Source organism: Pieris brassicae, chromosome 9 (assembly GCF_905147105.1).
Source record: "Pieris brassicae chromosome 9, ilPieBrab1.1, whole genome shotgun sequence".
In the NCBI taxonomy this organism is placed as follows: domain Eukaryota; kingdom Metazoa; phylum Arthropoda; class Insecta; order Lepidoptera; family Pieridae; genus Pieris; species Pieris brassicae.
Genome location: NC_059673.1, coordinates 18,425,269 through 18,450,166, shown reverse-complemented (window position 1 = coordinate 18,450,166; position 24,898 = coordinate 18,425,269). Strand labels below are relative to the sequence as shown.

Here is a 24,898-nt window from a genome sequence, read left to right as displayed (position 1 = left end):
TAAATTTATCTGATCAAATTTCGCAGGCCATAAAAGGCGAGTAACCGATAGGTTTGCTCAGTAATTCCGTTGTGTACATAACTCCAACTAATGACGGGAAAGTTACGTAAATTGTGGGTTTACAGTTAAACGCTTTAAGAGCTTTCAGGTAGCGCATTAAAAGCCTTTTGTACGATATAAATAGTTATCCCAAAGTACATTGAATACTTTCATGCGATGCGATTTTAGATTTGTCTTTATTAAAGTAAACGAAAGAAACCTTACCTTGATGTCTGTCGTGCTAAGAGCAGTGCTGGCCTAGTGGCTTCAGCGTGCGACTCTCATACCTGAGGTTCAAATCTCAGCTGTACATGTACTGTCAAAACCTGAAGATACCGGTATTTCTTAGACCCAAAATTCAACAGCGAGTATAAGGATGATAACTCAAACTACCTGCTAAGGAACCAAATGATTAAAAAGCAGATAATCCCATAAATCTGAGTTGGCCTCACCACCTACCTTGGAACGTCTTTTCACCCACAATAGTCAATGATCCCTTCACCAATCTCTTCAGATTATTTTCTCATTGTGTAGATTGAACATGCTGAAATCTGGCTCTAATTAAAAATTTCTGCAATTATAATTCTGGTTTTATCGATTGAAACGACAGAACAAAATAATCAAGGTACATCCTCGCGTAAATGACTCTATTTGTAAATGGTAGATAATGTCGTCATCTTCAAAAGAGCTGTATAAATCACCCGTAATATGCTTTAATACATTAATCTTGGGTCTTATCTTCATATCAGATGATGTTATAGCTCTTAAACGCTACTGTGCGGTTATCTGACACCTTGTAAGACCTCACACGGCTTGAATAACCCACTTATGATGAGAGATTAATACGCTAATTTATGATTTAAAGGAAGTGAAATTCTATTAAGATCGCATTTTTCTCTATTTGATCGCAAATTTCTTATAATAATAAGCCTATAAAACTGCGTTGTACACAGAACTAAAAGCAGTTCTGTCTCCTTCATGTCTTACAAAATAGATCCAGTTTTAAAGTCTTCAACACAGACATAAAAAATCGATTTTTATTATTTATATAAATAAGATAGAGGAATTTCTTAGATGTAAATTGAGATTCAAAATGTATTACGCGATTTTATTTGGATTAATTATATAATTGGTGATAATGCGATATGCTAGATTTATGTTAGAAGTTCTTCAGGACCTCACGTATGATCTAAAATTTGTCCAGCGTTCTAAGACTTCAGAGCACCTGCCATATTCTTTCTTTTATACTTTTCTATATTAAAATTAGGTATTAGGTATCTTTCAAGATCAACGGAGTGTTTGATAAAAGTCGACTCCCTTTTTGTCACCCTTAAAAATCATTTAAGAATAACACAAGTCGAGATTCAATGTTGTTCTTTTTGGAAGCGGTTCCAAATAAAAACTGAGATTTATCTAAAATTTCACGCTCGCTGAATCCATTTGCCCCTGTTCTATTATTTCGAGGGCATATTTCTTTTTCAAATTTGTTTGTTTTTTATATACTCGAAAGGGACTAATTTGTTACGCAGTTGCTAACCAAACCACATTGTTACGGCTTAAGAAATAAGATTAGTATTGTCTTGATACCTTTTTTTGAAAGCTAAACTGTGTTTAACATTGTGTATTTTTGTTGGTATTGCATATTTAACAGTTTCGTTTTTATTAAATTTATGTATTTCTTTTCGTCTTTGTTCATTTCAAATGATATTACTGTACCCGTCTCACGAATTTTTTTTATTCAGCTATGTTTGACTATTAAAGCATCATTTCTTTGAAACTCTAACTAGAAATACTGTTAAACTCAAAATAACTTTGACAATGCTTAGTGGTCGTAGCAATACTACAACCGTGGTATAAAATTGTCATTTACCCATTGTTTGCTTCCCTCCTACAGTTCGTAAAGTAAAACTCAATTAGCTCAGACCATTTGTACCTCTTAACTTAACAAATAAAAAGCTCTAATTTATAATGGTTGTACAAACATTGGCCCAGTCTCAACAAATATTGGTCATTCAACATTCTATTGTTTTAGGTGATGCACGGAGTTGAGTAGTCATGGCGTGGAGCGCGCTGCTCTTGCTATGGGTGGTCGCAGTGGTTGCTGATAAACACGGTAAGTTAAGGACTGATTTTAATGATAATTTCACAATTTTAATTACATTTTCGTATTGTAGATTTGTGTAATACCCTAACAAAAATTTCTCCAAGAATCTAGCAGGTATCTCAACTAAAAAGTAGTTTGTTAGTTTAGCTACTTTGTTCTATTTATAAACAAGATAACACAATTTAATACTGAAAGGCGTAACGGTTTCATGAAAAATTATGATGTACAAATTTCAAAAAAGGTTAGCAATGATACTTTTTAAACAAAGTTCCAACTTATTAGCCCCAAAACTCGAATGCCTGCAAAAAATTGTGATGTCTGCTCAAGATAATTTCAGACCCACTTAAACTCGTAAAAAGTGTGAGGGTTGGTAAAAAAATTAAGATATCGCCGAAATTTCACTAAGAGACTTGGCACCTAATCTTCAACGAGATAAGAAAAGGTACGATGTCATCTAAAAAGTCCACAATTCGTTTTCTTCATCTTTGAAATAAGCAATATACCCAATATTACTTATTTTCTAATGTAATTAATGCGCATGTGTACGTATGTTAAATTGGAGAAGACATATTTTCTTGTATTTTTTAGGCATACACATTGTTTTAGAATGTTTGTATAATATGGTTTTAGTAGCTACTGTTAATACACGACATCAATATTATTAGTAGCATTTCTATTTTTTTAATTGTTAAAGAAATTAATTGAATTGCGGGTTTTTAAAACAATTAAATCGCCTTGCCCATCAACAATTGATCAGTCATGCGTTTATACCCATATCTCAATAACATATACATATGAAGTTAGACTGTACATAATGTGACTTATGATTAAAATATGTATACACAACACCAAAACTAATCAGGCTGGTCTCTCAAAAATTGAGCTGGGCTGAAAAGTTCGTAGGCTAACATAGAAAACATATTTTTCGATAGAATTTGATTTAATTATTTATTCCATACAGTTTCGACAGTCATACAACGATTATAGCTGTTAATATTTTATAATACGATTTGTCTTTAGCCTCAAAATAGGCTATAAATAGCAAGCATTATCTGAGGTCTGAGAATAGGAAAAGGTCGCTTTTAATCTGTAGAAAACGGTGTTCTTATATGAAAAGTTATATTGCACAAACACGTAATTCATAATAATTTATCAAATACTACTACTAAGTACTTAAGACACTAAAAGAAACCGTATTATTAATTAATAATTATTGTAGGAACTTCGAAGCGGCAAGAGATTGTAAGTAGGTCAAATAAACGGATAACTTTGCACTATTATATCCAATTTAATGTGTAAATTTAAACATATGTGCTTCTAAATAATCTTTATATTAGAAAGTCTTCCCTGGCTGATCCTGCATTAAAAAAAATATAGAGCATGCATCTATAAATTTTATATCATTGTTCTAAAACAAATTATTCTTCGGCTTATAAATCCCCCAGGCTAAATTTTGGTTTATATATAGATCTATATTAAACACATATAATGGTACAAAAAATATGGAAAAACGGTGTTTTGTATAGCGTAAAAACTGAATAATATTTTTTAGAGGGATGTTTATCATTTATATACCGATGTAAATGGTCCAGCTTTTTATAACACGACTTCAGTAAGTTTTTATTGAACACATTCTGATTCCCATAAAGAAGACGTATTAATGGAGCTCTAAATCCGTTGTTGAAAAAAGTAATAGATTAGAAAGGTGAAGTGGAGACCGTAAAAAATAATCGTGACGCAGCCAGCAACTTCCCAACATGACTATCCCATTTAACTTGTCTTCAGAATTTTATTTTTCTTCCGTGAGTTCGGAATTGTGGTTAGAATCTAAAAGTTCTAGATTCCTTGTGTGTTCAGTTAAGCAAACTGATATAAAACTATTTGAGTTTGAAAAGTTTGTGTTCGAAAAGAAATTTTTGCGAAATGTGTTTTGGATTAAGATCATAGTAACAAACATGGATCTTTGGTCCTCCTTTTATGAAGAGATCTAAGAGAACCAAAGATCCGTGTTTGTTACTATGCCTATTCTTTTATTAATAAGGCTGTTAAAAAAGTAGAATTAAAGAGAAAATAAGATAGATTCTACAATGGTTGCTATGGTTGCAATTTTCCATGAAAAAAACTATCTATGTTCATATAGTTCAAACGAATTTTATTATTACATAAGCTTTCAATTGGCTAAAAAATGTTATGTTGCGCTTTTAAAGATAATATTCATTTGACCTATAAAATATCGTATTTTAAACGAAATTTATTACTTAGCTTTCTACCGAATCTGTCATTTACACGTATCAAAATTTGATAAGAAGAAACAATATCCGAAAAATAGTAACATAAGGAGCAAATATTAGATTTTTATTTTATCATCTTTCGTAGAACTTCCGTTGTTTTTTGCCAAGTCCCCACTTGATGTCAAAACGATGACACACTCGGCCCGTTTCGCGTAGAACTTTAACTTTTTCCACTTAAAGTGTATTTAAAATATACAATAAACTGTTAATAGCGTCTTCATTGCAACAGGATAGTGTAAGAGAAATTAAAGGAACATTAACTTTGAAATACGAAACTTAAACATCGCAGCTGCTGTGAAACAGAAAATAATAGAAGTCTCTGACGCCATTATAAGTCGACTAACAAAGGGATTATCTTGTTTGGGAACCTCTTGACGGGCACTCGACGAATCTTTGTATGTATCGTGTTACAATTCTTGGCTATTCAAGGAGTTTTTGTAGGTGTGGTCGATATTTTTTCTAGGGTGAGAATTCGGAGGTAATTTTTGGATTTGGGTTTGCACCTTGTTTGATACATTGTTGGAACAAGAAAGCTTTGTCGGGTCGTTATTTTTTATGATCCTGTTAGATATGGGGACGGCGACTTCCGTTATAAACTATAAAATATTTACATTGAATTATGTTGTTGAAGGGCGGTACCAAAATATTGTTATCCTTGGTGTAGATGTAATAAAAATATATTATATATCGTTATAACTCATTAATTAATATCTTGGTACGGCGTTGCTAGAACGATTAAAAAAAACATATATCCATATATCGGAACATTATATAATTAGTAATTTTTTTCATAACTTATTACTATACATTATTAGAACTATTGACTAAGAAATACTAAATAAAATACATTTATTTACAGATAATATATTATAATAACACAGGAAAGTATTTTTTTGGTAGTTAATTTTAGACATGTGGAAGGAGCTGCCCACTTTAGTTTTTCCGAACCAATTCGACTTGAGGTCGTTCAAGAAAAGGAGAAAAAATCTTAAAAGGCGGGCAACGCACTTGCGAAACTTCTGGTAATTTGAGTGTACATATCACTTAACATCAGGAGAGCTTTTTGCCCGTTTGCCCACTAATACATAAAAAAGACAAACTTATCCTAATATCATTCATTAAAGTTAATAAAAAAAATGGTTTAAGCTTTAAAAAAGGAATTTATCAAAACAGTAACAATGTATGATATATCAAACATAATATTTAGCAGAGTTAAACATCAAGCGGAACCTAGTTACCCATAAAATTAACCGTCTGCTTTCGCGTGCAAATATTAATGTATTTCTCCAGTCTTCTTGAGATTAAAATCAAACGGAGCGTGGTTTGACACAGCTTATCTTATTAGATTAATCGCTGAGTCACTGATAACTCGACTGTCCTATTTCGCAAAAATCACCTCACGATTTCAAACGCCACGCAATTGTATGGAATTGACTCACGAATGACCATGTAAGTTTCAAATTGGATAAGTTACGAGCTTTTTATTGTTGCCAGGTCTGTTGTTTTTACTAAGCAAAGTCAAATAATAAAGCCGGAATATTCGTTAAAGCTTTACACATGAGACCTATGTAGATTTCCACTAATTGGGAGAAATTACAGAGTTCTAACAAAAGGCCGTAGTAATAATAACGACGTCATCTCACAGCGAAACCTAAGTTATTGAAGTTACAGTGTAAGACAGATTACTAAATTCACATAAAGTTGGTTTAAAACTCTTTATTTTGCTGGAAGAAAACAACTCGTTGGGTCAAGTACTACTTAGGTCTGATAATGAGTCACAGACAAAGCTATAACATTTGATTTACTTTTAATCTCCACCCACATTGCCATTAACTAGTAGTGCATTTTATGTCTCCTCTTGAGTGCATTTACGAGCAAACTGCATACTGAGGCGTCTCCTGAACGGATGCAAGCACCCCTTGAATGTTTTATGATGCTCTTTGAACAGATGTATCAGAATTCAGATTTATTTCGCCTTTATCTCCATCATTGTACGATTGAAATGGAGCACTATATTGCGTGCTTTGCAGTGTTTCAGCGATTGTAGTTTTATTTGTAGTTGAGAAATACTTTAAGTGCTAAATGGAAAGAGATATTTCACTGCATTTCCAGGCCATATTTTCATAGAGAATAATGTATGCCTTTCAGTAACTATTCATGGACTCAATATGATTTCTTTGCATCGTTTATTGACATTCTTTAGTGTGAGTCTATCATTACAAGTTCTATTTAAATGCTTAGGGAGTAACGACCGATACGCTTAATTTTATTCGTCTATATTTGGTTCAAGCACTTTTTACTTACATCTGTAATGCTGGGCGATAAAAAGTGGGTGTTAGCTTTAATGACCCACCATTACTCAATAGAGTAAAAGTACTATGATAAGCCAGAGATATTTGGTCTGTTTAATTTGATCATACTTTTAAATGAATCCATTCACTTAATGGAATTGCTTTAATGCATTGCATGTATGAGATATTATATTTATAATGGACCAATAAAATTCTTAAGTAATTAATAATTTTAAATGTTAGATTTAATGACACCTGCTTACTGGTTACCAGTTTCTTCTCTCACAATTTATTATCATGAATTGCATTCAATTTACGGAATGTCTCGATGTAATTGGGTAACTATTTTAGTAATTCAATTTATTATACCAATATTTAGTCTGTGCCTATTAAAGGCCCTATCAAACAATTTAATTATTTCAATAACAGACCAATTTCGATTTACTTGTTAGAGGCCCAGCGTGAAATACTATCTTTTTTATAAAACCAAGTGATTAAACTCTTGTAAACTCAAAGATACTTCATTAAGAAAAAACTAGTAATTTTCTCCTTTCAATCAGATAAAAATCCCAAAGATTTAAAAGCCATTAGGTACATTCTGTCACCGAGATGAAAACGCATTACTAGAAGTACGATTTCTCATTGTGGAGCCGGCGGCGACTCGAGTGCATTTGAGGATTTCGAGATGGTGATTAAGTACTTCTCATCAATAAGCTCTCGTATCTAGTGGAAGGTATGGCATCTCCAAACTGAATTCCACTGATAAGTGTTTTCTAACACTTCATTTAAAGGGGACATCTTTAGGTCAGTACTTGGTGGATTTCTATCGTAAAATGAAAGTTTAGTATAATTTAATTTACTGTAAATTTAACTAGAGGTCATATATAATTAAATAAAGCTTAGGGCTGGTAGCTCGAAACAATTATATGTTATTAGCTGACCCGGTTGTTTCGCAATGTATATTATTTCAGGGAAACATTTTTCAGTTGAATAAAAATAACTATCTACTATAATAAAAAAATGGTTTTGATTGTAGAGGTGTAAAACGAATGGTTGCATGTATTTTAGTATGCTGTAATATAAAAAAATAAAATAAAAATGTCTAAAAAATAAAAAAGTAAAATTCAGGATTACCCCTAACATTTAGGGGGATGAAAAATGTTGATGAGAGATGTTGTCCGAGTCGCAGACCTGAAAATTCACAAAAATCGGTCGAGCCATTTCGGAGGAGTTTAATTACAAACACCGTGCATCGAGAATTTTATGTATTAGCGTAATATCTTAAGTCCTGAAACACCACAAAGACTAATAATATTGAAATCGCTTTATCGTAAACATTTCATAAATTTATAACTACATAAATAGTTATTTAGAGATTTAAAATATAAAAAAAAACTTTACGTGGCATTTAAAAACGAGACGTTTCATTAATCATTAAATTCAAATCATTATCCTTAAATTACAAGAATGCCACATTGCTGCGGTCCCTTTGATCTCAGAAGCGATGACATTATTTTTAGATCTCATTAGTAGTTGGAATTTTCTCATTCATCAGAAGAGGCATATTTCAAATTGTGGCGATAAGCCATTTGTTTTCGATTTCCGCCTTTTGGGTATGCGATGTTTTAACTAGTTAAACAAATGTTGGGAAATCTTTTGCGTACAAGATAAATTTCCTCATTTGCTCTATTTTACTTGTACATATCTGTTAACACATAATTTGAAGCGTGGTCGTAAAAAAAATGGTCTTTGTAAAGCGCTTATTACAATGGTTTTAATAACTTATTTAATTATTTACGTGCTTTAATTAAATGAATGGACTACGTTTATAAAATTAATTTATTAAGTAATGTAAAATCAATCTTTTGAGTCTAGTCCTCAGATTTATGTATCTGTTTCATGATTATTTGTTAATCTAATAGGCAAGTAGAGACTTTTGGTTCTAAGGCGAGCCGGTTCTATCACCGTACGAGTGAATGTTAAAGGCGCAGTTAGAAAGAAAGTTCATTTGTACATAGCCTAGAACCTACGACCTTACGGATGAAAGTCACACGCTGAAACCACTAGGCCAACACTGCAAGTTTTTAAGTGCCAATAACTAAAATTAATTTCAATTTTTTATTAAATGGAAAAGTTGATCTGATGTTAGTCATACCTCCGCATATGGACGATGTTAAAATACGAGTGCGACGACCATTCGGTGAATAGTATTTATTTTATTTGTAATAACACCAGATACAACCCAAAAGAAAGTTCTACTTACATCAAAAACAACGTAAATGTATAAAAAACAAACTACTTACGATACATAATGGGCCGTAACTTAAATCATTATTTAAGCCGCTTTGTGGCGTGTACGTTAAATAGCCTCTTTCGTAACGAGATAACAACACGTAGTTATAAGAATCGTGAATGGTCGATAAAGGGCGATGTCGATAGAACTTATTTGAACTTTAAAATTAATAGCTAATACAATAACGGTAATGATAGCATTGTTGAAATTCCATCGAAGGGAAAAATGTTTAAAATATCTATGTAACGATGACAGTAATCCATGAATTGGGCTTCGAATAGCGGCTTTTTCCTGTTCTCTGACCTCAAGAAACTGAAGCATATTTTGAGGCTAAACACAAATTGTACTGAAAAAAGGTATCGCACATTTGTATCACCACTATATGATGGTTTTTGTATTGCTCTCGAGAGCAACAATGTTGAATTTACATTTCAATAAAATAAAATAAAATATTTTCTATGTTAGCCCACCTAATATAGCGTGTAAAGCGTGTAGCGTCGATAGCTTATGTCAGAGCGTCGTGGTCAGTCTGGAATGGACAATCTGTTTCCACCAGCTTCTGTACTCTCTTTTAACAGTGAGTTAATACTTTTGAGGACGAGGAGCCTTTCACTTGATCGGTCCATCTGATTGGTGTACGGCAACGTGATCCCTTCTGTATTACTGACCACGATCAGTTTCTCCAAGTTCTCATTGCTTCTTTAGATAAAACTCTGTCGGTAGACGGGTCGGTTCAGGATCGATTTATTGGTGCGCTTCGAAATATATAAGATAAAGTGTCATCATTATCACTCCATGACGATTCAAAAATAAACAAACACAGCATCACATTCTCTAAGTTTTTTTGGCTTCGCAAACAGGTATGACGGAATCGGTACTGTGTAGAAATTTATATCCTCACTAATTTTGATTTATTTATGTTGAAATTCACACATTCATTGTTGTGCAAAGCTCCTTAGTTTTAACCTTTAATTGAAACACTAAATTATTTCTATAAATTATCAGCCAGGTGATTTATCGCGTGCCCTACGGCCCGTAAAATTTCATAAGTCAAAAGAAATATACTCGGAAACCAGTCAGCTAAAACCAATTAAAATGTAGAGGTTGCTCAATGTGTTAAGTAAGCTCCGATATAAGCGTTAATCAAACGCCTCTAATAGAATATTTAATTGACAAACCCACGTCAGCCTAGACGAGTGTGTGACATGGGAATATTGATTAAAACCTCATACGCTTTTCATTTGATTGGATTTTAGAAAATTACATCCAAAATTCAAATTTAGAATGTACCGGTTACGCTAACGAAATACTTGTGATAAATTTAATTATATGGTTGTACGGCTGATACATGATTTAAGATTATATAAGTAATTTCTTTTCAATATTATAAAGGATTCGTAATGCCTTTGTTTAGTAGAAGGAAGCAAACAATGACAATACATACAGAAATTTTAATTTATATTTAATACCATTTAACATTCACTCGTGATTTAAAACATCGTGAGAAAACCGGTTACCTTAAACACAAAAAGTCTACGTGTGTCAAGCCCAGGCTTATCACCTACTTGCCTATTAGATTGACTAATGATCATGAAACACATACAGAAATCTGAGGCTCAAATCTAAAAGGTTGTACGTTATTTTATGTATTTAATATACCCCAGAATGTTGTTAGGTATATTACGTATTCAATGATGAGCAGTGTTGGCCCAGTGGCTTCAGCGTGCGACTCTCATCCCTGAGGTCGTAGGTTCGATCCCCGGATGTGCACCAATGGATTTTCTTTCTATGTGTACATTTAACATTAGCTCGAACGACGACATGCCTTAGACTCAAAAGTCGACGGTGTTTGTCAGGCACAGAAGGCATACACTGAAACAGATATAGATATCTGAGAACCAAAAAAAAAGGTTGTAGCGCCATTGAATATTATTATTACTTATTCAAATTAAGAAATAAACCTTTCCATATAATAATCATATTATAATAAATGTGTTCGTTACTATACGCATAAATTTATTATCGCATTGTGACCGTAAATGTTCAATACACCATAACATTTTATAACGTTAAAAACTTTACTCAAGCGATTAGCCTTCCTCTCTTTGTTTCAGAATTATTGATTCAAGCTCATGATATACAACAGGTAGAGAAGTTACCTTCGTAAATATTTATGTTCCCGTTCTTGGAAGTTCCTACTTGGCATTTCTCTTCAACCGATACGCATGTCAATCTTTTATTGGATTTTGCATTATATGTTTCTCGTATAACATTCCTTAAATTTACTTTATATTTTAATGGATAAGTCAACATAACTTAATTATTGGTCAGTCAACCGTGAAAATCAGTTAAAATTCCATATCCGTTATCAATGAAAAAACGCCCAATCTCATTAACGTAAAATAGCTCTCGAAGGAAATCACACCCGGCCCCACAGAATCGGAAATAGAAATAACTCGGAAGTGAAACTAATTAAGTTATCCGCGTCTCACGTGACATGCGGTTTATTTTCGTACCATTCCACATTTCAAATAGTAACACAATACTAGAGTATTACTGTCAACACTGTTGGAGGAGAAACATACACTGATGTGCCGATAACGATTTCTGAGCGAAATTTTGCGGAGGGTGCTTCAATTTTTGTCAATTCAAAATTCATCCTTCTTGCACAGATTCTAGGTGGCATTTCGGATGTTTAATGTGAATTTTGGTAAAGTGGGGTATACAGTATCCAAATATCTATGTTTTGCGTGTAAACAGGCGCGAGTGAGGCGTCAACCAGGTGCGGACTTCTGAGAGAAATCGATGGTGTTCTCAAGGGAGGAGTTATTATGACAGTTGTCGTTTATTTTAACTGGCACGCGACTTTATTAACCATCTACAATTAGAACGTATTATAAGGGTGTTTATTTTTGTTTGAGCTTAATATAATAGTGTAAATTCTGTAATTAATATTGCTTTTTCTTTTCAGAGGAGTCGAGCTCAACAGACCCTGAGAATACCACGACAGCACAAACTCCACCAATTCCCCTGAGACCAGAGTATGCACATCCAGCGGGTGTTGAAGCATTGGACCCCTACAACTCAGAGAAGAATCCGCCGCCACATAGAGACTATTTGGAAGAAGATTACGACCACGAGGGTCACAAGGATGACGACCACGAGAGCAGAGATGATGCAGACGAGCTGCCGTCTCTCTCTGGAGACCATTTGCTACAGAGCTCCTCTGAGTTACCTATGTTTTTACTAGAGCCTCAACATGCATATGTGGTGCGAAATAAACCAGCGACTTTGCGGTGTCGTGCGGCAAATGCTTTGCAAGTGTATTTTATGTGTAACGATGTTAGGTCAGTGGGAAGTACTCAGTTTGAGTTCGTGGACCCTCAAAGTGGGATCAGAATTGTGGAAGCCGAGTGTAATGTGACTAGGGATCATTTGGAGGAGTATTTTGGTGAAGATCGCTTCGCGTGCAAATGTCACGCGTGGAGCAGTCGCGGAGATATAAGGAGTCAACCAGCGATTGTGGAATTAGCTTGTAAGTAGACTTTTTCTATTCTTTAACATTTCCCTCCGGCTTAACGAATGCCGATAAAGGAAACCATCAAACCTCAAATCCACAAAGTAGAAAAATAATGAAACACAAAAAGATTCATTACTATTTCACTACTAAGTATAAAAACGTTAAAGCTCTATTATATAAAAGCTTTACAAAAAAAAGCACCAATATATTATCATAAATATATTAGAGATTTGGTACAGTTAGCATAATGTAATAAATTGAAATCTAAGAACATTTAATAAATGAATATGAATTATGTGACCTGTAAATTTATGACTTGTTGTCACGTTGGTCCTAAACAGCCCGACACCTGTAGTACCGATGAATATTAAAGAATAAAATATCGGTGAAACACAAACGATAGCAATAAAAACGTCAATAAATGCATGATACTAAATGCATAAAATCATATCCGGTGTAAATGGCTGGTAGTGGAATTGGAACAGTTGGACTGAGTTCTCCATACAGATAGAATTTTTGACTTGCCATTTTATTTCTATACATCCATTTGGTACGTTTATTTGGTAAAATCTTTAACGTAAACGAATTTTCATTTCACCGCCACTGTGGAGCCATCTTCCGAAGTTTTTTCCGAAACAGTTCGACTGTTAAGAACTACCAATTCTTCAAAATGTCGGCGGCAAAAAGTGTATTTGTTACCTTATGCTATTTGTAGATATTTTAGATTATATTAGCATAAGTATGTTTAAAGGAAGGTTTGTAACTCCTCCCTCATATGGCTATACACCCATATATATAATGGAAAGCAACTCCACCCAACTCTTTCAAATATTCTGTGCCGTGATGCAATGTTTAGTAAAAGTTCATAATTTGAGTATTTCCGTCGGTTATTTTGATATAACCTACTTTCTTGAACCGTGACTGTCTTTTAGTTAAAATTAAATTTTCTATGAATATTCTTGTTTCCTCTAAGCTTCAGGAAGTTTATGACATTAACATACTTCAAATAAAAACATCGTTCTTGGAATGGTGTCTCAGTGATCCTTTTTTCAAATACTTGTCAGTCACTTCGTATAAGCTTTTGTAATTTATTGCTTAAATAACTCGGGGCTCAATGTCGGTCAGAATGTAAGGATTGACTTCGCCAGAAGCTATATGTAGACAGGCTTATAAAAAAAGATGAATTTGAAAAAGAAAACATATTTTATGGAACTTACTATTAAGTTTGTTATGGAAGAACTGGGACAGGTATTTTTCTTACTCAAAAAGGTTCCCAAATGAATGATTAAACCCATTTTTATTTTTATTTATAATATATTAACTTTTCGAAATATATTTCTATATGTGCTGCGGTCTGTCCGTATTAGTGTCGTGTAGAAATAAAAAAAAATAACAACATAGAGATATAGTAGTGTCTTTTGTTGACATAGCTTTTACACATTGAAAGAAAACACTTTTTTAACCGGATTAAAGCTATTTGTATTATTATAAACTTATAATTATTTTACATAAATTTAATTTTTTCCGACGTTTCGCGTGCTTTACAGCGTGCGTGGTCACCGTGACCAATAGCTTTAATCGGGTTAAAAAAGTGTTTTCTTTCAACCTAGAGATATGTTAGACTAGTGGCTAGAGAGAGTCTTCGTAATTTTGAGATTATTGAACAATTATAAAAAGAGCGTGCTTGTGAGTTGAAAGAGCACGTAGTGACAAGGATACGAAATGCTTAGCAGTTTGTCCATGCAGAAGTGATGAATAGGAAGCGGTTGCTAAGTACAAAGAAATCGTGGATGGTGATATCGAGTTGGGTAGGTCTTGTCTTACACACCTGGAACAGGAGGTACTAGAAATGGGACACGTTAAACCTTCGACGAGTGTGGTGGAAGTCATTAAAGTTGATAAAGCGAGAAAGGCATGTCAGCAGCGTAGGAAGTGGAGATCCGTGGAAGCCTCTTCGGGTTAATAAATAAAATATAATTTGCCAAAATTCTTGTAGAAAAGCAGACCGTAACTCTTTTTGAACGGATTAAAGCTATGTATTATTATTAAAAACTTATAATTATTTACATAATTCTAAATTCTACATTTTTTCCGACGTTTCGCGTGCTTTTCAGCGTGCGTGGTCACGGTGACGGTTAACAAAAGACAAGACCGTAACTCTACATGGGTTTTTAATTTTCTCTTAAGCTCGTCAGACTTCTATTCTTTCTTGAACCCAAACGTTTACAATGGTTTCTCATAAACACTTTTCAGCCAAGGAAACACTTTTTAAACGGATTGAAGCTATGTATAATTATTAAAAACTTATAATTATTTACATAATTTTAATTTTTTTCCGACGTTTCGCGTGCTTTACAGCGTGCGTGGTCACCGTGACAATACATAGCTTCGATCCGTTTAAAAAGTGTTTTCTTAATGTGTAAAAGCTATTTTAACATAAATACTACTTTTCAGCCATTTAAGTACACCTTTAAAAAAACACAATAATCCAATTACCGTACCGACGATCGTTTGGAAATTTGTTTTGACATGACGAATGGGTTGGTTGCCCATCAAATATTGTAAGATATATGAGTATTTATAAAATCCATTAGAGGCCTCAATTTAATTCAATGTTGGATAAATCATAGCGGATATTAAATAAGTGTCTGGCGTCTTGTAGATTTATTGTCTATTTTATGTGTCTTCGTGGATGTTCTATCGATTTTATATTATAAGTCTCGAATTGTTAAGTAATGTTTTGTTAATATTCAAGACTGCTTTGCTATGCTGGACGTTATCTTTTAAATATTATATGTATAGATGTATATATAATTCATTTTAATTGTGTTTTTTTTTTAATTCGGCCCGGTAGTTTTTGAGTTTATTCGTTATAAACAGATTCTTATTTTTATAATTTTCTTATATATAACTATAGCACATTGGTAGGTATAATTCAATATAATCATGACTTTTTTGCTACCTTTGTTAACGAAGACTCCGCGTCTATATTAGAATTGTTATTTTTATTAGTATGTAGTAAAATTACACCAATACACAAATAACACAAATCAGTGGTGCTACAATCTTTTTAGATCTGGGCCAGAGATCTCAGAGATGAAAAACGGTGCGTTAACAAATATAGCCATTTTTCACCGTTAGTTATTAACATCTATTACAGTAAGAAATATATTACCTGAGTCATTTATTTTAATTTATCGAATGCATATTTATGATGCAACTGTATTTACATAGCATTCATTTACTTCGCTTAACATCGCTTTTGGAGACAGGCACATTGAATATTAAATGGAAAGAATAATATTAACTGCACCTGCCTGCTTGCAACCGTTAGATTTAATCAATAAAGGAGATATTTATATAATTTATTTTTCGATATTTTGACTCTGAATTAATTACTAGAACTACAGATTGAAGTATTTCCGAGATTCGAGAAAAGTCCGTACCAAATCTTAATGTTCGACCACGGACATATCAAGCGTCCGTTTGCTCCTTCGTCCTAAAATATTTATACTAACTTATTTGTAAGTTTATATTATGTAAAGCTAGTTATGTATATTATATATACTATATATATTATAAATACTATATTTACAATAATTAAGCCTCATTTATTCCTTGAAACATCTGTCTTTACAAAATATGTAACACACACTTAAAATGTTACACAGAAATTACTATTTTTTTTCCAAGGACCTTTTATTGAGTATATGCCTCAATAGGCTCCGTCTCTTTTCTTTACCGACTTCTTTAAGCTCATCAGCCCACCGTGCAAGAGGTGGACTCTCCCTGTTGGCCCTTTCCACCTTCGTAAAATGTTAATAACAAAATTACTCAATGGTCGCATAAGAAATAAAAACTGTATTTTATTTTTAAATTACGTCCACACACACGTGAACAATATCGTTCAGTTAGTAACTTAACGAAAAACCAATGTTTTAATAATTATATAGAGAAGCTGGTTCGAAAAACTTTTTATCCGCGGGCTTGAACTAATAAATTTTATTTGGGCTTTTGCGTTCTAGTTTCAATAGAGGGTCATCAACCGGCTTTATAACTCCATATTTCATCCAGTTTTTATTTGAAAAGCTCCAAAGCTCTGAAAATCACCTCTCGTTTCGTAATTTTAACAAGTTCAATTTTCATAATACCTAGGCCACGCATTTGGATTATACGTGTTTGTATATGTCTGTAAAGCGCAGTTTTCAGTTCAGTAGCCGGGAAACAATTTATTTATCAACAGATCTAATAGACAGAAAAATAATTTATCTACTGTAGACGTACTAAGGTTTAAACAAATCAAATTAAATTCTTATGCTTTTATTTATATTAAAAATGCTAAGATAAGTAGTACCAAAAAATAATGATTATCAGTTCTTTTAGTTAAGGAAAATAATATTTTTTTAATATTCTGAGTTATCCTACCAAAATAACTTAAAAGGCAGTGTAGATTTTAAACCATAAATTTTCTGACACAATGTCCAAACTTAAAGTAAATTTTAACAAGAATAATTATCGCGAACCTAACTATGATTCGGGGTAATGGAACTGCGATGGCCGCAAATGATAAGTAGGGCATAGCTTGTGTTCGTGGCCCATAAATTACTTCAGAGCATTTCATTTCCTGAGCACAATTCGCAATCCTACATGGTATCAAAATGGTCACTATAATGCTTTTGGGTGCGAATTTAATTTAAACTGTTAGTAGATATTAAATGGCAGCCAGAATAATATATACACAAAAGTTACTAACTTAATTGACGAAATTTGGACATACATTTTTTGCTACCATGTGGAACTAGCTGCCCACTTAAGTATTTCCGAAACAATTCAGCTTAGGGTCCTTCAAGAAAAGAGCGTGCTAATTCTTGAAAGGCCGGCAACGCACTTGCGAGCCTTCTGGCAATGTGAGTGTCCATGGGCGGCGGTATCACTTAACATCAGATGAGACTCCTGCCCGTTTGCCTGCTATTACATAAAAAAACTATATTTATATATATTTGCCATCCTATACTTTCCACTTATGTACATAGATTTTGCACCTAAATTACCTGCATCACACCCTATATACATACCCTCACTTTCACACTATCACACATCCATAAGTAATACGTATTTATTTTAATCCTTGATTCTTATTGTAGATATTGTGTATTCCATCTTTGGCTATATTTTTAGTATAATTGAGTTTGTTGTATATAACTGATGTTACGTGTAGGGGTACGAAATGAATAAATAGATAAATCACGGCTCAAAATCACCTTCAGTGGTACAACAGTTTCTTCTTGCTGTATGCCTACACTTCATAGAAATTACGTAAACTATGCAAACGTAAAACTAAGCTTTTTAAATGTATAAGACGTAATTTTGATATCCCTCCATCATGGGACATCGTTCATTGACCAGTTTTGACGCAATAAAGCTCTACCTATCAAGCCCCAATCATTTTTGTTTTGGTGTTGATGTGAGTCAACGGAGACGGTAAACTTTTTGAGGACTACGCTTCAGTTTAAACGTAATTACAAATTGAAATGTAATTACATCCCAATTGTAGTTAGTGAGTTCCAATGTGAAGCAAGAAACTTCGGATCTTAGTGAAATTCAAGGAAAATTATTCACATAAAGATAGGGATAAAACAGCTGTTTCGCTATCAATATTGTTCTTGAACCCACCGCAGAGCAACACATGTAGGAACGTTAAACTGCGTATAAAGACTGTAAGTATCCGTAAATCTTTGCTTAGAAGACTTAGCTGTGACACTTTTACGCGCACTCTCGATTCCGTAAGATGCATAGTGTAGGAGATGAATCTCAAAACGCTGGAATCACTTACGACAGGTGAGAACTAGTTAATATTCGTATGATTGTGAAAATACTCTATAATCCTTCATGATTTTTAGAATGTTTAGTGACGTCTATTATTTTAATACCGTCATAAGATGACTATGACTTAATTAGTATGTTAATATTACAATGGGGTTTTTTTTCTTGAACGGGGAAACGGGCTGGAGGCTCACCTGATGCTAAGTGATACCTCCGTCCTTAGACACTCAATGCCAGAGTCTCTGCTGCTCAGAGTCAGTCGTCCTTTTAAGAATTAGTACGCTCTTGAAGGATTCCAAAATCCAAATGTATTCAGCTGGTTCTACATAGTGGTGGTGCGCGGCAAAATCTGCCTTTTGAAACGCTTACTTGTGGAATGACGGATGTCGAAGTGATATTCGTGGGATTGCGTATTTTGCATCGACATTCGATGATGAAACTTAGCTACAGGTATTAATCCAAACAACTACTCTTAACACTTTCCTTCGTAAATGCGGTAGAAGATACGGTGATCTTGTGTTTCCGAGTAAGACCGATTGATGTAAATTGTCTGTAACGGAGAACCTTTACATTTAAAAACGGCTGTTGTAATATGGCGCTCTTTTCCACACCCAAGCCGTTTCAGTTATTATGACTTCATATTTTGACATATTTATAATATACAGTCGAAATCGATTATAACGACATCGTTTACAACGACCGATCGGTTATTACAGCCAGTTTGTAAGGTCCCGCCCGAATCTCTAGTAAACTATTCAGCAAACGTACCGCCTATAACAACATCGGATACAGCGACATATCGCTTACAACGACGAAACTTTACCGATATTCATCGACTATAACGACCAACCGCTTCTTGTCCCAGCAAAACAAAACAATACGGACGATTTTAAATCTTATTGATAAGCATTGAAGGAATATTTAGGCGTATTATTACCTACGCACTTTCTCCCGAACCTCTTCCCGGCCATTTGACCTTGCATATTTTACACCAATTGTTTAGTGCGCTAAATGACTGCGTGAGTAACAGCTTGATTTATAAGTGTTGGTTTTGATTAGACCGTGCATTTATGCGTTATCATGTCGCAAAAAAAGAGGAAAGTGTTTTCTATTGAAGAAAAATCTCATGTCATATGGAGATTAGAAAATGGCGAGTCAAATAGTGAAATTGCAACGGAATGTGGAGTTTCGCACTCTACGATATCAACGATTTGGAAGAATAGAGATAAAATAAAAGTTATTTTCGAAAACAACTCTTTAAAACTTAAACGAGCAAGGACAAGTAAACATAAAGTTATAGAAGATGCTTTATTAACATGGTTTAAACATCAGAGGGCAAACAATGTCCCAATAAGTGGTCCGATTCTGCAACAAAAAGCCAATGACTTTGCTCGTCTTATGGCTAAGGAAAATTTTAAGTGTTCGTCGTCTTGGGTACAACGTTTTCGTGCTCGTCATAATATTGTGGCAGGAAAAGTTTGTGGTGAAGCGGCTGGCGTTTCTAAAGGAGTGTCTGAAGAGTGGCTCTCTCATAAGTGGCCTGCACTATGCGAAGGATACACACCAGAGGAAATCTTTAATGCTGATGAAACAGGATTGTTTTACAATTTAACCCCTGACAAAACACTTAAATTCAAAGGCGAGGAATGCAAGGGCGGAAAGTTGTCCAAAACAAGAATTACAGTATTGGTTGCGGCAAATATGACTGGTTCATGTAAAAGAAAACTTTTGGTGATAGGAAAAGCTAAAAAACCGCGTTGCTTTAAGAACATTCAATCTTTGCCTGTAACTTATGAAAACAACACTAGGTCCTGGATGACATCGCAAATTTTTGAAAAATGGCTGCGTAGCTGGGATGCAGAATTGAAGTCTGGAGGAAATAAAATACTTCTCCTAGTAGACAACTGTCCCGCTCATTCTGTAGTCTCCAATCTGAAATACATAAAGCTTGTGTTCTTACCGCCCAATGTCACCTCTGTTTTACAGCCCATGGACCAAGGAGTGATAAAAGCTTTAAAAACACAATACAGAAAACTTCAAGTGCTACAAATGATACAGAATATTGAAAACAGCAAAGATACTAAAAGTCTTAGTGTTCTGGATGCAATTCTAATGATATCGGAAGCTTGGGAAAAGGTCACACAGACCACTATAGCCAACTGCTTTCGCCATGCAGGTTTCAAAGAGCTCTCTCCATCACAAGCGGAGAACGACGATGATATTCCGCTAGCAAGAATGATACAATCTACAGATGAAGATGACAACGTAGCACTTGCTGAATTGGTTGCTCAGTTGCAAAGATCTACTGCTACAGAACAAAGTATTGAGATAGAGGAATTTATTGGAATAGATGACAGTGTCGCCGTGTGCGCCTTAGCTACTGAGGAAGAAATTCTTGCAGAAGCTGAAAGTAACAATCATAACACTGACGACGAAAACGAAGACCAGCAAGACCCAGAAGAACAGTTTCAGCCATCAACAATTTTCGAGGCTCTTAACGCTATAACAGTTTTGCAAAAATTTGTTGCCTTTAACGACCAGTTTAATACTGATGATACTCATACCTTGAGGAGTATGAAACGTAAAATGCAAAAAATATTTGAGACTAGGCTAAAAAAAAAACAGACGAAAATGACTGATTACTTTAAAAACTAGTGTAGTCTTATAACCTGTACTGTAAGTAGCTAAGTACATTTTGTATTCTAATTATTTCTTAATAAATATTTCCATTTCTTTTCTGACATTTGATTTGACAACAAGTTCACATACATAACCTATTCTAGATAGATACCTATGATAATATAACTACACAACTAATATAACTCCTGTACTTGTATATACTTATGTATTGCTTATAACAACTATCGGATATAACGTCGGCAAGTATACGGTCCCTTCAATGTCGCTATATCAGGTTTTGACTGTACGAACTAACTGTCATGTTACAAAACTTTGGTAACGTTCCCATCGTTCGCTTCAGTAATTTGAACGTTTAGTTTATATCTGAATTATCTTAGAACGTATGTTAACTTATGTTATTAAGTAACTTAATGGTCTTCTCTAGTCTCTGGTTAATCTGCATATTCAAATTAAGTACAATTTACGCCAATACTGTGAAGTAGAGGTTATGTTCCTTAAGACTGTTTATCTTAAATTTAACAAAATGATAATATAATTAAAATTATATATAAAATTCTCGTGTAACAGTGTTTGTAATCTAAGTACAAACCGGCTTGACTGATTTATATGACTGACTGACTTTTTTTTGAAGTGAAACTTCTTTATCGGCGTTGGAAAAAAATACCGTCACATTTTTTGGTTACGCGTCACATTTTTCCGTTGCGCGCCATCTTTTTTAAAGCCATTTTTTTATGGATTCGAAGAAATTCCAAGGCATTAAAACCTTAAATATATAATAACAATAACAATGATAGTAATAATTCTATTACAATCAATGAAGTGAAATAATTGTGTTATTTGTATTCATGTCTATGATAATAAAATAACCTAATAATAAAATAAATTTTATCTAACCAATTTCTGTAAAGTTGCATATAGTAGATAATTTTTCGAAAAATAAGGTCATAAAGAAGTCTCACTTCTTACGTGTGTATGTGTGTGTGTGTGTACACGCACACATTTTTTTATATTAGGTAGATTTTCGAATCTATCGCCAACTGTTTTTTAAACCCCTAAGTCATAAGATCATTAATACATATGACATAAATTATTGATAATAAAGTCTTAGTATAGAATTTAAATATTTATATTACATAAACCTTAAACCAAATCATTTAAACATACCTAAATAAAAGTATATTCAAATAATGTATTAACATATTTATATCAAAACATCGTTTCGCGGGTCAGCGTTTGTATTCAAGTGTCTTAAACCAATAAGATGCAGCCGCGAAATCCCAAATACGTTCATCTCCTACACTAAGTATTATCATTAATAGCCGTGTAGTTGCCTCTTCTGAGCGTATTTAAAGCTCGTGGAACAATTAAAACTGTCGGAATGAGAATTTAAAGCGTGTACAGTATGCAATTAGGCCGAGTGGCGTCTTCGTATATTTAGATGTTATGAGCGTCATGTATAACGATTTCCTAGCAGATTAGTTGAATCACGTTAATACTGTGTACAAATATATATGTCTCATTATTTTCCTGTTCATAGGATAAGCCAAAAGCCAAAGGTACAAAAATGCAGAACACTTTTGCTGGTATCAAATCGTCATAAATCGAACTGGTTGTCTGTGTTTACTAAAACTTTCAAATCAGAATAATATATACTATATTTTTCATGTGTGTGTCCATGGGCGGCGGTATCACTTTACATCAGGTGAGTCTCCTGCCCGTTTGCCTGTATGTATTAGGATACATAATTAAAAAAAAAATTGTGTCAAAGTATTGACAGACAACTAGCATTTGTTAAGGTTCACATCTGAGCGTGCATTTTTCCCGCGCTATGTGGACCAGCTGCCCACTAAAGTATTTCTGAACCAATTAGGGTCTTTCAAGAAAAGAGCGAACCAAATCTTAAAATATTGGCACTCGCGAGCTTCCTTATATAATACGTTATTAACTAATGTATTGATGTATTGGTGATTTATTTATATATATTTATACTATTGGCTTGAGCATGCGACATTCATACCTGAAATCTGGTAATTGATAGTAGACTTAGTGTAAGAAAACATCGTGAGACAGGCTTTAAACCCAAAAAGTCGACGGTGTGCGTCAGGCTAAATCATAAATAAAATAAAATATGTTTATTCAATATAAGACTGTATATTACGTATACATCACTTATTCCAATTCATTAAATTTGTATAGGTAGACATTCCTACTCATCGGCAAACCGAGAGAAGAAGCCGGCGTAAAAAACTCTTGGTACTCTTTTAAAATATCAAATTATCATACAAAATGTCTATGGCCAACATAGGTAAAAGAAACCAGAGAGGAACCTTATCACCTGATTGCCAAAACAAATAACGATATCTAAGGTTAAGTGTCGCACTACTTTAGGTGTATAATTAAATATCTTCTTCGTAAACTTCAATACTGTACTGAAAACCAAAAGCGATACACCGACTTGCTGCCTCCACTACCCTCAATCCCCAGTTAAAACCCATGAAGTCTTTATTTGGTCAATACAACGAGTAGGCGTACTGTCTTCTGCCATCACTCCTCCCTACCATTGCCAACGTGTCGAGATTATTTGTCCACTCCTGGCAAGATGTTAAAACACCAGTTTGTAAATGATAGTCGACAGTCTTGTGGTTTTTAGTTGGTTAAGAATGGACTTATTATTTCTTTTTGCAGATTAAATACCTAAATGTCCTTTAAGTTAATTATTCCGAAATCATATCAATCAAACGATCTATTTTATATGAGCCTAAATGAGCATTTGAGGAACAATAACACCCGCATACTCATATGACATTCAAAAATATCATTGATTGAAATGTCAATTATAATAACTTGATATGTTAACAAAATAGGGCCTTTAGCGATCCAATTACAATTATGGGACAGTTTCCATTGCGCAATGATGGTACAAGGCAGAAGCGGTAGTGTTCACATCGGAATAATATATATACGTAAAGCGTACAAGATTACAGGAACAAAAATGTTTTCTTTCCATAAAAACCTTTCCCAAAGTTCAAGAAACTTAAGAAATTTACTCGATTTGGCCCAATTCGAGTTTTGCAACTTATGCGATTCATTTTTATTCATATAAAACACTGATAAATAAATAAATCAATGGCGCTACAACCTTTTTAGGTCTGGTGCACAGTCGGGGATCGAACTTACGATCTCGATGGGGCACGCTGAAGCCACTAGGCCAATACTGCTCCTAAAAAAAAACAGATAGATTGTGATAATAATTTGTTATTAACTAATCAAACCGTTCGCCTGAATATATACAAAGATACATTTATTTCAACAAAAGAAAAGGAATCTCTGACCTTTTTCGTAGAATTTATTTTTGTAAAAAAGACTTGACTTGAACAGTAATAAACAAATACCGATAGAAACCCGTCTGGGTATATACTTAGTTCGCTCATCTGACACATATGTTTTCCTTACTTCCTTGGCACCTTCCAACATCACTCAGGTAGAATGCGAAATCATCTTGGAAATACTCGAGGTAGATACAGCTAATCCTGTTTTCTGTAAAACAAAGCACCTGGATTGACTCGAGCTCCACATAGACCTGTCTTTTAAATGCTTAAAGGAATTTCCACCATAACAAAAAAAGTATTTTCAGCTATTGTTTTTTACTTCATATCTATTAGGAACAAAGAAAAATACAAGTTACTTTTCTCTTTATAAGCCGATTAATAACCGTAGACTCTTTAAGTCGGTAAATGGAATTGAGTTTTGAAATAATATTCTTTTATATTCTTCGAACAATAACTGGAGTACTTTGAAAATAATTATAACAAGTATATTATTTTAATACATTTAATATTATCGATAAACATAATTTATTTAACTTAATTATTAAAAAAAGTATACAGATGCTGCAAG

General features: G+C 33.7%; 1 protein-coding gene across 2 annotated transcripts in view; it reads left to right on the top strand.

Annotated features, from left to right (window-relative positions):
- The window catches only part of LOC123714382 (netrin receptor UNC5C-like), a 74,586-nt gene that overhangs the window by 3,739 nt on the left and 45,949 nt on the right, over window positions 1–24,898 (top strand). For both annotated transcript variants that reach the window (XM_045668618.1, XM_045668617.1), the window contains exons 2-3: window positions 2,072–2,152; window positions 11,990–12,553. In XM_045668618.1, the coding sequence (XP_045524574.1) occupies window positions 2,095–2,152; window positions 11,990–12,553 (622 nt within the window). In that variant the 5' untranslated portion in view covers window positions 2,072–2,094. The remainder of the gene's footprint in view (window positions 1–2,071; window positions 2,153–11,989; window positions 12,554–24,898) is intronic.